The sequence below is a fragment of the Budorcas taxicolor genome, chromosome X, assembly GCF_023091745.1.
Source record: "Budorcas taxicolor isolate Tak-1 chromosome X, Takin1.1, whole genome shotgun sequence".
Taxonomy (NCBI): Eukaryota; Metazoa; Chordata; class Mammalia; order Artiodactyla; family Bovidae; genus Budorcas; species Budorcas taxicolor.
The window spans coordinates 66,429,640-66,444,324 of NC_068935.1; the positions used below are offsets into that span (position 1 = coordinate 66,429,640).

The following is a 14,685-nucleotide window of genomic DNA, read 5'->3' on the forward strand; positions in this document are numbered from 1 at the left end:
TAAAAGTAAAAAAAAAGAATGATAGCAAAAATAGTAAAATATATATCTAGGATTTTCTCTGGTGGTGTTGTGGGCAGTGTGGGGTCAGTTCATTTTTGGATAGTTCCTTGGTCTGGCTTATATTTCTCAAGATCTATAGGCCCCTTCCTATGTAGTTGGTACTAACTACAGGGTTTTAATCTATTGCACCTGTCACTTCCAAGGTGGTTCCCTCTGTTTTAGCTTCTTCTCTTTGTTGGTCTCTTCAGTGTCTGATTTCCACCCTGACACAAGGGAGCAGTGGTGGACACTTTTTTAGGCTCACTTGTTCAGTCGCACTCTGGGGAGGGAGGGACTCTGCAAACAAATAACACTGGCGTGTGCTCGCAGTGCCTCAGCCACACTGACCCTGCCCCCACTCATGGCGTGTGTGCCCTCCCTTCCCACCCTGCTCAGACTCTAGGTTGCTCCGCCAGGAACCATCCGAGGCCAGCCCTGGGGTGCATGCACCTCCCAGGTCTAAGCCGCTCAGGTTCAGAAACACAGGTAGTCCTCAGAGGCGCAGACTCGCTTGGACCTACGTTTTGTGCCCTTCCCAGGTCTGAGCAGCTCAGATGATGAGGTGTTTGGTGAGTGTGGTCTCTGCGACTTATCACCTGCCCCGTCCCTGCAGCTCGGTTTTCTGGGTGTACAACCAGCACACCTTCATCAGGCGGATGTTGACTGTCCAGAATCCAAGAAGTCTTAGTTAGCAAAGAAGCCTGCTTGCAGTTTGGTAGATAATGTCTCTCTGGGGCTGCGATTGCTCCCTTCCAGCTCTGGCTGCCTGTCAGCAGAGGGGGATGGCCTGCAGTGGGCTAGCTCTGTTCAGTCCTTTGTTCTGTGAGTGGGCCTGGCGGTGTCTTAGGTTAGGGCTTTTCACGTGGTTGCTATCCCACAGTCTGGTTTTGCTAGCCCAAGTTAGTTCCCTCAGATTGCCCTCGGGGCATTCAGGCCCGGTCCTTACTCTAAGCAATGCAGCCAGTGCCCCCCTGCCCAGCCCCTGCTTGCTAGTGACAGGTGCAAGCATCTGCACTATTTCTCCACTTACCATTGGGAACATAATCTGTGGGTTTTAATTATTTATTTATTTTTCCTCCCTGTTATGTTGCCCTCTGTGGTTCCAAGGCTCGCCACAGACTTGGCAGTGAGAGTGTTTCCTGGTGTTTGGAAACTTCTCTCTTTTTACAACTCCCTTCCTGGGATGGAGCTCCATCCCTACCTCTTTTGTCTCTTTTTTTGTCTTTTATATTTTTTCCTACCTCCTTTCAAAGACAATGGGTTCCTTTTCTGGGTGTCTGATGTCCTCTGCCAGCATTCAGAAGTTGTTTTGTGGAATTTACTCAGCGTTTAAATGTTCTTTTGATGAATTTGTGGGGGAGAAAGTGGTCTTCCTGTCCTATTCCTCTGCCATCTTAGGATCGCCCCCTCTATATATACTTTAAAATTAGAAATAAGAAAGTAGCACTATTTTCATATGAAGTCAAACAAGTGGAATCAAATGTCACATTTATTACTTAGGCAAAAATTCATACCTTTTCTAAAGTACATATATTATACATATTATTTATATATTTGTATACAAAAACTTTTCTACTATGGTTGATAAAGTTTTGAGAAATAACATTAAAAAAAAGAGATGGAGAAATTAGAGAACATAAACTAAGTGAAATGGGAGCACTGACTATGAAATAGAAAAAGTTAAACAATCTAGATGAAAGTAAAGGATGCTCATATAGTCCAATTGTTTTTAAACATCACTGCTCATTAGAAATATATCTGGGAGAGGCGGCGGGTGTGGTGCGCCCTGGGTTCGTGGAGAGCTCGAGTTAAAGGGTGATCTGCTAGAGAGTGATCTCTAGGCGAAAATCAGGAAGAGGAAATTTACTTGAATCAAGCATGATGGATCCATGTTCAGTTGGAGTCCAGCTTCGGACCACAAATGAGTGCCATAAAACCTATTATACTCGTCATACAGGTTTCAAGACTTTGCAAGAATTGTCATCAAATGACATGCTTCTACTTCAACTGAGAACTGGAATGACACTTTCTGGGAACAATACAATTTGCTTCCATCATGCAAAAGTTTACATCGACAGATTTGAGGATTTGCAGAAGTCATGTTGTGACCCATTTAACATACACAAAAAACTAGCCAAAAAAAATTTACATGTAATTGATTTAGATGATGCCACTTTTCTGAGTGCAAAATTTGGAAGACAGCTTGTACCTGGTTGGAAACTTTGTCCAAAATGTACACAGATAATCAATGGAAGTGTGGATGTTGATTCTGAAGACCGGCAGAAAAGAAAACCTGACTCAGATGGAAGAACTGCTAAAGCTTTGAGGTCATTACAATTTGCAAACCCAGGAAAGCAGACTGAATTTGCTCCAGAAACTGGTAAAAGGGAAAAAAGAAGGCTTACCAAAAATGCAACAGCTGGTTCAGACAGACAAGTGATCCCGGCAAAGAGTAAGGTCTACGATAGCCAGGGTCTCCTGATTTTCAGTGGAATGGACCTCTGTGACTGCCTCGATGAAGACTGCTTAGGCTGTTTCTATGCTTGTCCTGCCTGCGGTTCTACCAAATGTGGTGCCGAATGCCGCTGTGATCGAAAGTGGCTGTATGAGCAAATTGAAATAGAAGGAGGAGAAATAATTCATAACAAACATGCTGGATAATTTGTGGTGTCTGATTGTGACCCTTTCTGTATTTCTAAAGTTCTATAATTCTAAGATACATGTTAAAGTTTGTTTTGCCAAATGACACATATGTACTCAGTGTGCACTAACACTGCCTTTTGGGTACTTTAAGAAGAATTATTTGATGTAAATTTAGATGGACTTTTCTATTACTCGGCAGTCAGCTCTTCAAGCCTTTCTGGGTCAATGTAAAAAAGTAATGTATAGGCAGTCCTCTTTACAACTCCCATGTCCATAAATTTCCATGGCACTGATACAGTTAAATAAACCAGTTCCTTAACAGCAACACTTCAAATTTCAGTTACTGTGGTATGTTAACTGTGAGTAGTTCCATGAAGTACGAACTTCCTGCTAGCTGTTAAGCTTTCAAATCAGTATGTAACACATGTACTTCAAGATCAGTGACTAGTCAGATTACTTCTCAAATCCTGCTAGTGAATCGTCACTGCACATCTATTACTCAGTTTGTTCCGACAGCAAAGCACATAGTTGTGTTGTCTCCTTGTCACCCATGTGACCTTTTACGTCGGGAGCTGCATGAGGCATTACTGACAAAATGGAGGCACAGCCCCAACCCCCTCTCCTCATCTCGCAGGCATGGCCCTGGGATGAAGGAGTTACGCCTTGTGATTCTGACTTGTTCTTTCCTAGTTGGCTGGAAAGAATGTTAAGGTGCTTGAGAGAAACATGAGAAAGCACAAAGCCTTCTACAGTTGGGCCCAGAAAATAATCTATGAAGTAACCATTGACATTTGTTCAAGGATCTTTACAAAGAATGTCCCAGAAGGAGCACATAGGCCACAGCTTGAGGCCATGGGAAGGATTATTGTCTGAGACCTGTTTATGAGGAAAATGTTTATGGCAAAAGAAATTTGTTGAGTTTAGGGTTTAGGAATAATTAAGAATAGCTAGAAGCCTTTTTAGGAGATAGTGATCTTAAGATGCTAGGGGCAAACAGAATTTAGAAAGATAAGAAATAAACTGAGAAATGTAGCATGAGTTACACTGTAATCACAAGTACAGTAAATCTGGGTGGAGGAAACTAAAAACCTAATGCTTTTGTCAAAGTATAAAACAGAACCTGAAGCTTGAAATAAACATTTTCAGCTAAAAAAAAAAAAAAAAAAAAAAAAAAAAAAAAAAAAAAAGAAATATATCTGGAGTTCTGGCCAAAGAAGAGTATTACCTGGGCATTTGTATCTTTCAAAAAATTCCAAGATAATCCTGATATACATATGAATTTTAAGAAGTTTTTTCTATTATGGATTTTTCTATTAAATGGTAGTTTCGGAGTTATAGAATTCTGTAATTTTTCTGTTGGCCAATCATGATACAGTGGTATTAAGTGAGTAACAGTTGCATATTCACAATAGTGAAAGATATTTATCTGTTTTCACAGTCAATGACAAGATAAAAAATAAAAGATAAGTTACAATTGCAAGCCATAGTGGGAACATGATTCACCTAACAATATAAAATAATTACATACAATTTGGGTGGTCAAGCAGGGTGATGTGGTATGTGGAAGTGCCTACATGCACATTTTTTTTTTCCATTCTGCTGGTCTGTGTTTTTGGTTGGCACATTTAATCATTTATATTTAAGGTAATTATCAACAACTATGATCTTATTACCATTTTCTCCATTGTTTAGTGTTTATTTTCTGTAAATAGGGCTTTTCCTTATTTTCTGCCTAGAGAAGTTCCTTTAGCATTTACTGTAAAAGTGGTTTGATCTTGCTGAATTCTTTTAACTTTTGCTTGTCTACAAAGCTCCAAAAGAGCAGATTTATTTTAATCCACTCTGATCAAAAATTGGTAATCCCATCTGTACTTTATAAGAGGAGGAGGAGAAGAAAGAGGGGAAGAGGGAGGAGTGAGGAAGAGAAGGAGAAGGAAAAGGGTAGGGAGGAGCAGGAAAGGGTAGAGAACTGCTACAACTTTCCCAAAGTAGAAAATAACTTTAGACTTTGTGGGGAAAACAGTCTTGGCTTTCATATTAAGCCTGAACCTACTTAATTATAAACATAATTATTTTCTGACAAAAGTTTACATAAAGAATGTTGCCAACAGGGTTATTAATCAGGACTATTCTCTCACATGGTCAGTTATGGGCACATTTCTTGTTTTCAGGCAACAAAAAGTTGCCTTTGATGGTAAATAATAAAAAGAGACAAATATCTAGCCTTCTTTTATAAAAACTAGTCAAATATAACAGTAGAATTATGTTCTACAACTTGAAAAACAAAATATAATGATGCAGACTATAGGTGTGGCAAAGTATAGTGATTAAGAACATAAGTTTTGGAGTAAGTGATTAAGTAGGATCATGCTACTTGAGTTGAAATCCCAACACGTTAGTATTAGCTGTACGATCTGCAGCTAGTTACTTAAACATCTTTGTCTAACTTTCAGTTCAGTTCTGTTCAGTTCAGTCGCTCAGTCATGTCAAGCTCTTTGTGACCTCATAGACTGTAGCACGCCAGGCCTCCCTGTCCACCAACTCCAGAGTTTACTCAAACTCAAGTCCACTGAGTCAGTGATGCCATCCAACCATCTCATCCTTTGTTGTCCCCTTCTCCTCCCACCTTCAATCTTTCCCAGTATCAAGGTCTTTTCAAATGAGTCAGTTCTTTTTGCATCAGGTGGCCAAAGTATTGGAGTTTCAGCTTCAGCATCAGTCCTTCCAATGAATATTCAGGACTGATTTCCTTTAGGATGGACTGGTCGGATCTCCTTGCAGTCCAAGGGACTCTCAAGAGTCTTCTCCAACACCACAGTTCAAAAGCATCAATTCTTTGGCACTTAGCTTTCTTTATAGTCTGACTCTCACATCTATACATGACCACTTTGTTCATATGTTAAATGGGGTTATAGTAGTAGCTTTCTGATGGCAGTTTTTCTGACTGTTAAATAAGATGATCTATGTAACATATTTGGCATAGAAAGTTCTTAATAAGTGATGTCATATCATCATCATCAAAAGAAAATAAGACAAGTTTAAAGGATTTGAAGTTATTTTGTCTGTTTGGAAAAATAAACTGAGAGTGACCTCCTATATTCACAGAGTATCAGAAATATAAAGGAGCTTAAAGATCCTCTAATCCACACTTTCACATACACACAGCATGAGTTATTCATTATCACACAGCTAACTAATGGTACAGTGTTATAATAGAAGTCTACTTGAAGAGCAGGGTTTCTCAAGTCCAGGAAGTGACATGAAGTCACTCAGTCATGTCCGACTCTTTGAGACCCTGTAGCCTACCAGGCTCCTCCATCCATGGGATTCTCCAGGCAAGAATACTGGAGTGGGTTGCCATTTCCTTCTCCAGGGGATTTTCCTGACTCAGGGATCGAACCCAGGGATCGAACCCAGGTCTACCACATTGGAGGTAGACGCCTTAACCTCTGAGCCACCAGGGAAGCCCCAAGTCCAGGACTCTTTCAATATATTGTGATAATCACCACCACTCCTTCCCCAGCTTTCAATTATTTTGTTTTAAGGAACACGGGGTTATGGCATAGAGGACATAAGCACTAAAGATGTAACTATTCATTGAATTTAATGATTCCAACTTGAAGGATTTATGTTAACTATATACAAATAAGTGATATTGAAAATCAAATATTAATGTAGGCTATCAAGACAGAGATTTATATTTCTATTCCTGAGATGCCTTTAAAATTGACATCTTCATTCATTAATTTATAAACATTTTTGATTACTTCCTTTAAAATAGGCAATGACCACTAGTGGAATGACTTGTTGCAATTCTGCCTAGAGCTAGATGCCACTGAAAATAACTTTCATCATCAAGACATTGTTCATTTTGGACATTTACTCACAATACTTACCTAATTCTATAGACTTTCAAGGGGAAAGGGTTTTCTTTAGCAAGTCTTTCTTTAATTAATAAACCTTATATTCAGATAGGCTTTTCCCCTTTATGACAATTTAATACTGCTGAAATTTAAATTCATGCTGATCACTACCATATGTCTTAATCTCTTTGACCCATACTAAGCTACCGGAGAAGGTGATGGCACCCCACTCCAGTACTCTTGCCTGGAAAATCCCATGGACAGAGGAGCCTGGTAAGCTGCAGTCCATGGGGTTGCAAAGAGTCGGACACGGCTGAGCGACTTCTCTTTCACTTTTCATTTTCATGCATTGGAGAAGGAAATGGCAACCCACTCCCGTGTTCTTGCCTGGAGAATCCCAGAGATGGGGGAGCCTGGTGGGCTGCCGTCTATGGGGGTCACACAGAGTCGGACACAACTGAAGTGACTTAGCAGCAGCAAGCTACCACTTTAATATTTTACTTTTTATAGTTATTCCATTTTCCCTTTGTTTCCATAAGGGTTGTATGGGAAATCCATATTTGCCTAGGTCAGTTCTAATAATGAAGGCTCAAAGCAACTAAATAAAGCATAATTTATTAAATTAATTTACAAGTCTTCCAAATATAATAAGACTGAATAATTTCTTTATGGTAGTACCAGACAAGTCTTTATGCAAATACAGCGATTTGCCTTTTGAATATCTACCATCTGGACATCTGAATCAAGTAACTGCCTATATTACTATCAATACGGGTCCTAAAGATGTAAGATATATGTGTGTATGTGTGTGTGTATATTCCTACTTGGGTGAATTTCAGCCAGTTTATAAAACTTCTCAGTACACTCTTTTATCTTAAAAGCTAATCCATTTACCTAGTAAGTTTCATTCTGTTTCATTTGCTGATGTCATCAGACTTGAATAAGGTAAAGGGAAGGGGAAAAATACTAGCCTATATACAGAACCAGGAACAAGACAGTGTGCATTAATTATATTCTCAAAATGATTCTAGTATTATTAGCTCCAGCCTAAAAACACTAAAAGTTGGCACAAAAGCATCTTTCAGACATGAGAGCATTTCTACACTGCTGATGGATGTGTAATTGGCATGGCCTTTTGGGAAATCACTTGGACAGTACATATTAAAATGAATAATGCACATACTCTGTGTCCTAGCAATCCCACTTTGTGGGATTCTAGAGAAATACTCACCATAGCACAATTTTAAGAAGATGCATAGGTAAACAAACTATCAAACGAACATTATGGAACACTATAATAAAAATATATATATATATTAATTAAATTTTAAGATTTTAAAATCTTTATTATTATTATTATTATTATTATTATTATTTACTTAAAAAATATTGTATTGGTTCTGCCACACATCCACATGAATCTGCCACGGGCATACACGTGTTCCCCATTCTGAACCCCCCTCCTACCTCCCTCCCCATACCATCCCTCCAGGTCCTCCCAGTACACCAGCCCCAAGCATCCTGTATCGAACCTGGACTGGCAATTCGTTTCTTATATGATATTATACATATTTCAGTGCCATTCCCCCAAATCGCCCCACCCTCTCCCTCTCCCACAGAGTCCAAAAGACCGTTCTATACATCTGTGTCTCTTTCGCTGTCTCACATACAGGGTTATCGTTACCATCTTTCTAAATTCCATATATATGCATTAGTATACTGTATTGGTGTTTTCCTTTCTGGCTTACTTCACTCTGTATAATAGGCTCCAGTTTCATCCACCTCATTAGAACTGATTCAAATGTATTCTTTTTAATGGCTGAGTAATAATGAATTAAGACACATCTAATCTATAAGATATATGGTTTGGCTTACATTGCAGAATAATAAAAGCAGTATATATTATTTATACATATATATTTATATAAGCATACACCTGACAATAATTACATCCGGGTAAGAAATTTGAATGAAGGGAGGATGGTTAAGGGAAGATCTTTGACTTTATTTGTGTAATTTTTATGTTGGAATGTTTTCATGTACTATTGTGTAACTAAAAATCACCGTTTTTTGTCTTTCTGAACCTGCTCCTGTTTGATCTGTGTGCCACATCCACCTGTACTTGGTTGTATTTGTAACCATTTTCCTAAAGTGAAGACCATGTACCTGTTTGATCTGCAATCTTTAATTCTCAGCATTTGTCTGAGCAATTATCCTTAGCTACCAGCAGGAAATCTGGGAATATATTAAAAGGCTTCCTTGAAGCATTAAGCTAGCAGTATTGCTGTTGATGTAACAGAGGGAGGAGGCATGAAAATGTTACAAGTTGAACCAAAAAAAAAAACCATAGTGTGTGGAAAGTTTGGCCCTTTGAGTAAATACATCGTTTTGTTTTAAGAACAGCATGGTATATATAACATAGTTTTGTTTTAAGAAAAGCATATGTTTATATATATTATATGTTTATAGAACAGATATTATATGTTTATATAAACAGATGTTTATAGAACAGTTTTAAGAGCAGAATGTTAAACATTATATATATATATATATAATATATATATACATTATATATATTATGTACTGAGTGAAGTCACTCAGTTGTGTCCAACTCTCTGCGATCCCATGGACTGTAGCTTACCAGGCTTCTCCGTCCATGGGATTCTCCAGGCAAAAATACTGGAGTGGGTTACCATTTCCTTCTCCAAGGGATCTTCCCGACCCAGGGATCAAACCCAGGTCTCCCGCATTGGAGGCAAATGATTTAACCTCTGAGCCACCAGGGAAGCCCCAATATAAATATATAATATAGTTATACTTTGGTATGAGTTTGTCAGTTTTCCCCTTGTAAGTCTGTGATTCTAAGTTTTAATACCTTCTGATCTGAAAAAATATATATTTTTAATCATTTTAGGAATATATCCTGGAGTTGTGTCAATTAGTTGAAATCGAGTAATGCTATCAATTCTTTGCACACTGATAAAGTTATGCAGTTTGTTGACTTGGGAAAAATGTAATGAATACCAGCATAATCGATGGAGTGACAATTTTATCTAATCATAATTAAAAATCATACTCTTATTTTTATGGATCATTTTTTAACATCAGAACCTACTCTTTGAGATTAAACTAGAAGCAGATCACGCAAAACATAATTTAAAATTAGCTTGAAGTACTCTAAAAGCAGTAGTCTTAGTTGAGTTTTCAAAGATAATTTCCTATATTGGCTTTTGGATTTTTTTACATTTAATATTTTTGATAAATTTTAAATGTTGTTAATTGCAGACATACAATAACATCGATGGATGTATCAGCAGAGTTCTCAAAAAAGCAAAAAAAAAGGATGCAAACTAAAAGTGCAAGAAGTGTGTATTGTTATGAAAGCATTCTAGAAATTATATTTCATTAAGTTACTTGCAATACTGATAAAGGAATTCAGTAATGTGCTTTTGTAAAGATAGACATCGTCTATGTAAGCACTTAATAAAGTTCTTATTTCTGGCAAACTGTGTTATTGTAAAAATAAAGGAAATAATAATAATACTTTAAAAACATAAGACGTTTAAATGGCACTGCTCAGTAATGATTTCTGAACCCTCTTTTGTTTCTCTCAACAGGAACTTCATTCTCCAACTCTGAAAATATCCACTGGTGTCCCAGGCACTCTACATATAACCTCAAATACTGAACAGGTAAAATAAATTATGTATTATGTTAGATTATTTTCTTTTTGCATAAACCCTGCTTGAATGTTTAATTGATCTTTAGGCCTCTATAAAGCTTTACACATTCACCAAAAATTAGGAGCATAAACTGGAAAGGAGAGTTACATATGAAAATCTGTTCAACCTATTTTAAAGAAATGTGAAACAAGTGCTAAAAAATTCGTGAATTGATATTTTTCAACTTTATTGTCTACTCAATCTGATTGCTTTTGGTTTGAGCGAAGTTTATTTTTAGCCAATGATATTCCATTGGTTATGTATATTTTAAGGATCCTTGATTTGAGCAGAAAAAAAGTACCTAGATGTTGGATTGATTGAGGGTGTGGCTTTGTGAATGATACTACTGTACTTTGACATCCAGAGAGAATAATTCACAGGATCAGAACTTGCCCTTCTCCAAGGTGCATGATTTGAAAGACACACAAGATCAAGTTCCCTTAATCTTTATGACCTAATAATCATACTTTTTAAGATTATTTTTGAATGTATATATTATATCTGTAAAAGGTATCTGTAATAATAATTAAATACTGTATTAACAAATATGTGTTTAACTAGTGAGTCCCATATATTAAAAAGTAAATTCTAAGTAAATAAACTATAAAAGATCCTAGGTTTGTTAGTATATAGGAGGGGAGTATAAAGCTTTCAGGATTTGGAAGATAGGAAGGAGAAAGATACTGTTCCAAAAAACATGCCTACCCAGCTTGAGGTATCACGATGTGAACTTGAATAGTGAAGGGACAAATAGACAAAAACTGGTCTCTAGGTCTGGGATACAGTATGGAAAAGGTGATATTATGCAGAACACATAAGATTATTGAGGAAAAGTTTTCTTACCATGTCCCAATTCAGTCTAGCTTAGAACTAGGTCAGTTAGAGTCATGTATTTATTCAGCGAACATTTGCTGAGTGCCAAATATGTACTAAATACTGCACAAAGATGAATTAGAACCAGTCACTATTCTCAAAGAACTCACAGACTAGGATGGGTCACACATCTAACAAAACATATAGCAGTGGAATAAAGGCCACAGTTGAGTTAGAAGTTTAGCCCCACAGGACCACCTAGATAGGATTAGCTCAGAAAACTAAGTCCACTTAAATCACAGAGCTGTCTACTGCTACTGATGCTACTGCTAAGTCTCTTCAGTCGTGTCCAACTCTGTGCGACCCCATAGACGGCAGCCCACCAGGCTTCCCCATCCCTGGGATTCTCTAGGCAAGAATACTGGAGTGGGTTGCCATTTCCTTCTCCAATGCATGAAAGTGAAAAGTCAAAGTGAAGTCACTCAGTCGTGTCCAACTCTTCGCTACCCCATGGACTGCAGCCTACCAGGCTCCTCTGTCCATGGGATTTTCCAGGCAAGAGTACTGGAGTGGGGTGCCATTGCCTTCTCCAACAGAGCTGTTTACTACACTCAAACCCAGTCATAAGACTGCATTTATTGTTATTTTTCATAATGAAGGACTTTAGAATTAGGTTTGCTGTTTATTTTACTTCTGATAACAAAAATGTTTATGATAGAAAAATTAGGAAATACAAAAGCATATAAAGAAAGAATATAATTCACTTATGATTCCCTCCCCTGCTCAGAGATACTACTCTCAGTATTTTGCTGTGTTTCCTTCTGTTCAAATAAAAAATTAAGATCATACCTTATATGTAGTTTTATATCTTCATTCTCACTTAGCTTTATATGCCATGAGCTTTTTAATGTAAATTTGTATTATCAAGACCATTATTTTGATGGCTACATATTTCAGCTTGAGAATGATTATTTAATCTTTCCTGTTTGTTAGGAAAATGCACCTTCTACTGCACTCTCATCAACATTATTATTTTAACATTTCCAGTTAAAATATGGTATTCTTTTGTTATGATAATTTGATTCCTAGCTTGTTTGAATATTGTTTGTTATAGCTTGGAATATAGCTTATTTTTGTTGTTTGTTAATCATTTGCTTTTTTCTATTTTGTTTTCATACCATCTGTTCATTTTTCTAATAGTGTGAAGATTTTTTTCTCACCAAGGTATAAAAACTTTCTTTATATTGATACCAACTCTTTTTCCTTCAAAAGCTTACAAATTACTTTGTTCTAATGTTTTGTCTCCCTTTTAACTTTATTTGTGGCCTTCCCTTGTCACCACATTGAAGATTTTAATGTTTCAGAGTACACACAGTCAGTTTTTTGTTTGTGTCTCCTTTCATGTCCTTTCCAAACAGAAGATCATATTAAACTATATTTTTTTCTAATCATGTGGGGGCATTTACAATGAAAAGAATATTTTAAAACTCTCATCAAACATATCAATAGTTTGAAATGTGTGATGAATTACTATGCAGTAAGTATAGCAGAAATACCTAGCATGTTGCTGAGCCCATAAACATTTTCTTTCATGTATGTTTTTGAGACCAAATTTAACCAAAATATGAATTCATATTTCATCATTCGTGTAAGCAATTTTTAAAATTTCACTCTGAAAATTGCTCTCTATTATTATTCATGGCTTCAAGGTCACTAAATAACTCTGATTATATGCAGCTTTTATCTTTTCTTCACAGGAAATCCATTCTCCAACAGTGAAAGTTACTACATATCCTCAAACCACTATAAGGCAATATATAGTGCAAAATCCTGAACAGGTAAACTATATCATGCAAACTCTTATCCCAACCTATAATTCCTCAGAAGTTGATAACTTAAACAAGAAGGATGAGTTAGTTACTAGATTCCTAAAATCAGATTGTTGGGCTTTCTTTCAGTTATAAAGTTAATTTCTAATTATTATTATAAAAAATCCATCATTAGCTCCAGACAACCATTTGCCTCAGAGATGCAACAGTTCCAAATAGCATGGAAATTCTTGGGTTATAAAGTTTTCTGCTTCTATATTCTATATTATTGTATTACTAAGGGTTTTTGTGCACTTTGAATCAAAGTAAAAAGGGACAAAATGGTTCACAGGCTTCATGTAAAATTATCACCGGTTGCATTGGGGGTTGCAGTATTTAGTCTAATTAGATTTGCCATTGAGATATTTGCTAGGAAGAAGAAAATGAAAATTCAAAAATTCAAAAATATCTCCATGTGTTTGTTTTTTATGGTGTATGAACTTTTGTGCCTAGCAATGAGGTCTTCTGAAAATTACATTATTATATTTTCTATAAAGATATATAACTTTATATTATACAAACTAGGATATTATTTTCAGTCTCATTTTGGGGAGAAAATTAAGGAAAAAATCTTCCCCACAGTAATAAACCTTGCTCAACACACACACAGACACACACAGCCTTACTTTAGCTGCAACAGTGAGTTCTACTATAGAGTTATAAGGGCATAAGGTTCACATTAGAAACAGAGTGACCCAGATAATACTGTAGGAGTTTTTTGCTTTTCTCTTTATTTTCCTACTACTGTGGGAAATAATTCTCTCACAAAAGAAAACTGATCATTTGCTTCAGCTGTGGAAAGCAAGGGGTTAAATCAAGGTAATACAGTTGGTACTAGTCTAGTTGGGAGGGGAGAATGTACTACTCTTCTGCTTGTTTCTATCTCCTCTCTTCTTTATTCATTTAAAAATCATCTTCTCATGTCTCTTTAGCTAGAGAGGTTGTTAGTTGTGCATGTGTGTTTGTGTGAGTCTACCAGCATACAGGCTTTGGAAGGGGTGACTGTTTTGGATATTTGCTTGAGTTTTCAAATATCTATGTAAATATCAAGAGAGAATGTGATTACAGTAAAGCATCTGCTTTCTCATTTTGCAGAATCAAGTGTTTAAGCAACAAATCTGAAAAATATGTGTGGGGAAAGGAGGGCCTTGGAGATTAGACTGTGCTTCTTTCTACAAATTGGCCAGTCACTTTACGCTTTCCTCTTTTTCCTCTCACTCTATTTTCTTTTCACAAACAAACTGGGGAATATGCATACTTGGATGCATATTATACTTGATACCCCTGGTTCACAAAGAATTAGTTCTAGATAGCACTTTTTTTTTTCATGATGTGAGAACTGTTGTGTTTGCCTAAGACATAGCCACAGAGACGTTTTAAATATTGAATCATTTGAATTCCAATGCTCTTTGCCAGCAATTCTTATGTGACTCTGAATGCATTCTTGTTCTTTAGTTAAAGAATTAATATTTATTGGCTATATATTCCATGCTCTGCAATTTACATATTTTATCCCATTTGGTCATAAAAAAGTGAGAAGACAGAAGCAGAGAGGTTGACAGTTATTTGGTGAATTTTTATCAATTGCCTAGTATGTACCAACAATTGCCCCAAGCCCTGGAGACAGAGCAGTGAACAAAACAAGGTCTCGACCTTCTTGGAACTAAAGTTCTTAACTGGACCCAAAGCATTAGTTAGAGAACAGCAGAGTTGCAACTGAAATTGAACAATGAAGAT

The 14,685-nt window shown here is 36.7% G+C and overlaps 2 protein-coding genes across 2 annotated transcripts in view; both read left to right on the forward strand.

Annotated features, from left to right (window-relative positions):
- POF1B (POF1B actin binding protein) overlaps positions 1 to 14,685 on the forward strand; it is a 100,878-nt gene that overhangs the window by 23,221 nt on the left and 62,972 nt on the right. The window contains exons 2-4 of the mRNA XM_052662674.1: positions 10,163 to 10,237; positions 12,281 to 12,304; positions 12,838 to 12,918. Coding sequence (XP_052518634.1) covers positions 10,163 to 10,237; positions 12,281 to 12,304; positions 12,838 to 12,918 — 180 coding nt within the window. The remainder of the gene's footprint in view (positions 1 to 10,162; positions 10,238 to 12,280; positions 12,305 to 12,837; positions 12,919 to 14,685) is intronic.
- Positions 1,813 to 3,082, forward strand: LOC128069921 (ARL14 effector protein). Its single transcript, XM_052663164.1, has one exon. The coding sequence runs from the start codon at positions 1,918 to 1,920 to the stop codon at positions 2,698 to 2,700; it is 783 nt and encodes a 260-aa protein (XP_052519124.1). The 5' UTR covers positions 1,813 to 1,917; the 3' UTR covers positions 2,701 to 3,082.

Excerpts from the sequence above, each read along its gene's own strand:
- LOC128069921 (XM_052663164.1), top strand. The coding sequence starts at position 1,918 with ATGATGGATCCATGTTCAGTTGGAGTCCAGCTTCGGACCACAAATGAG.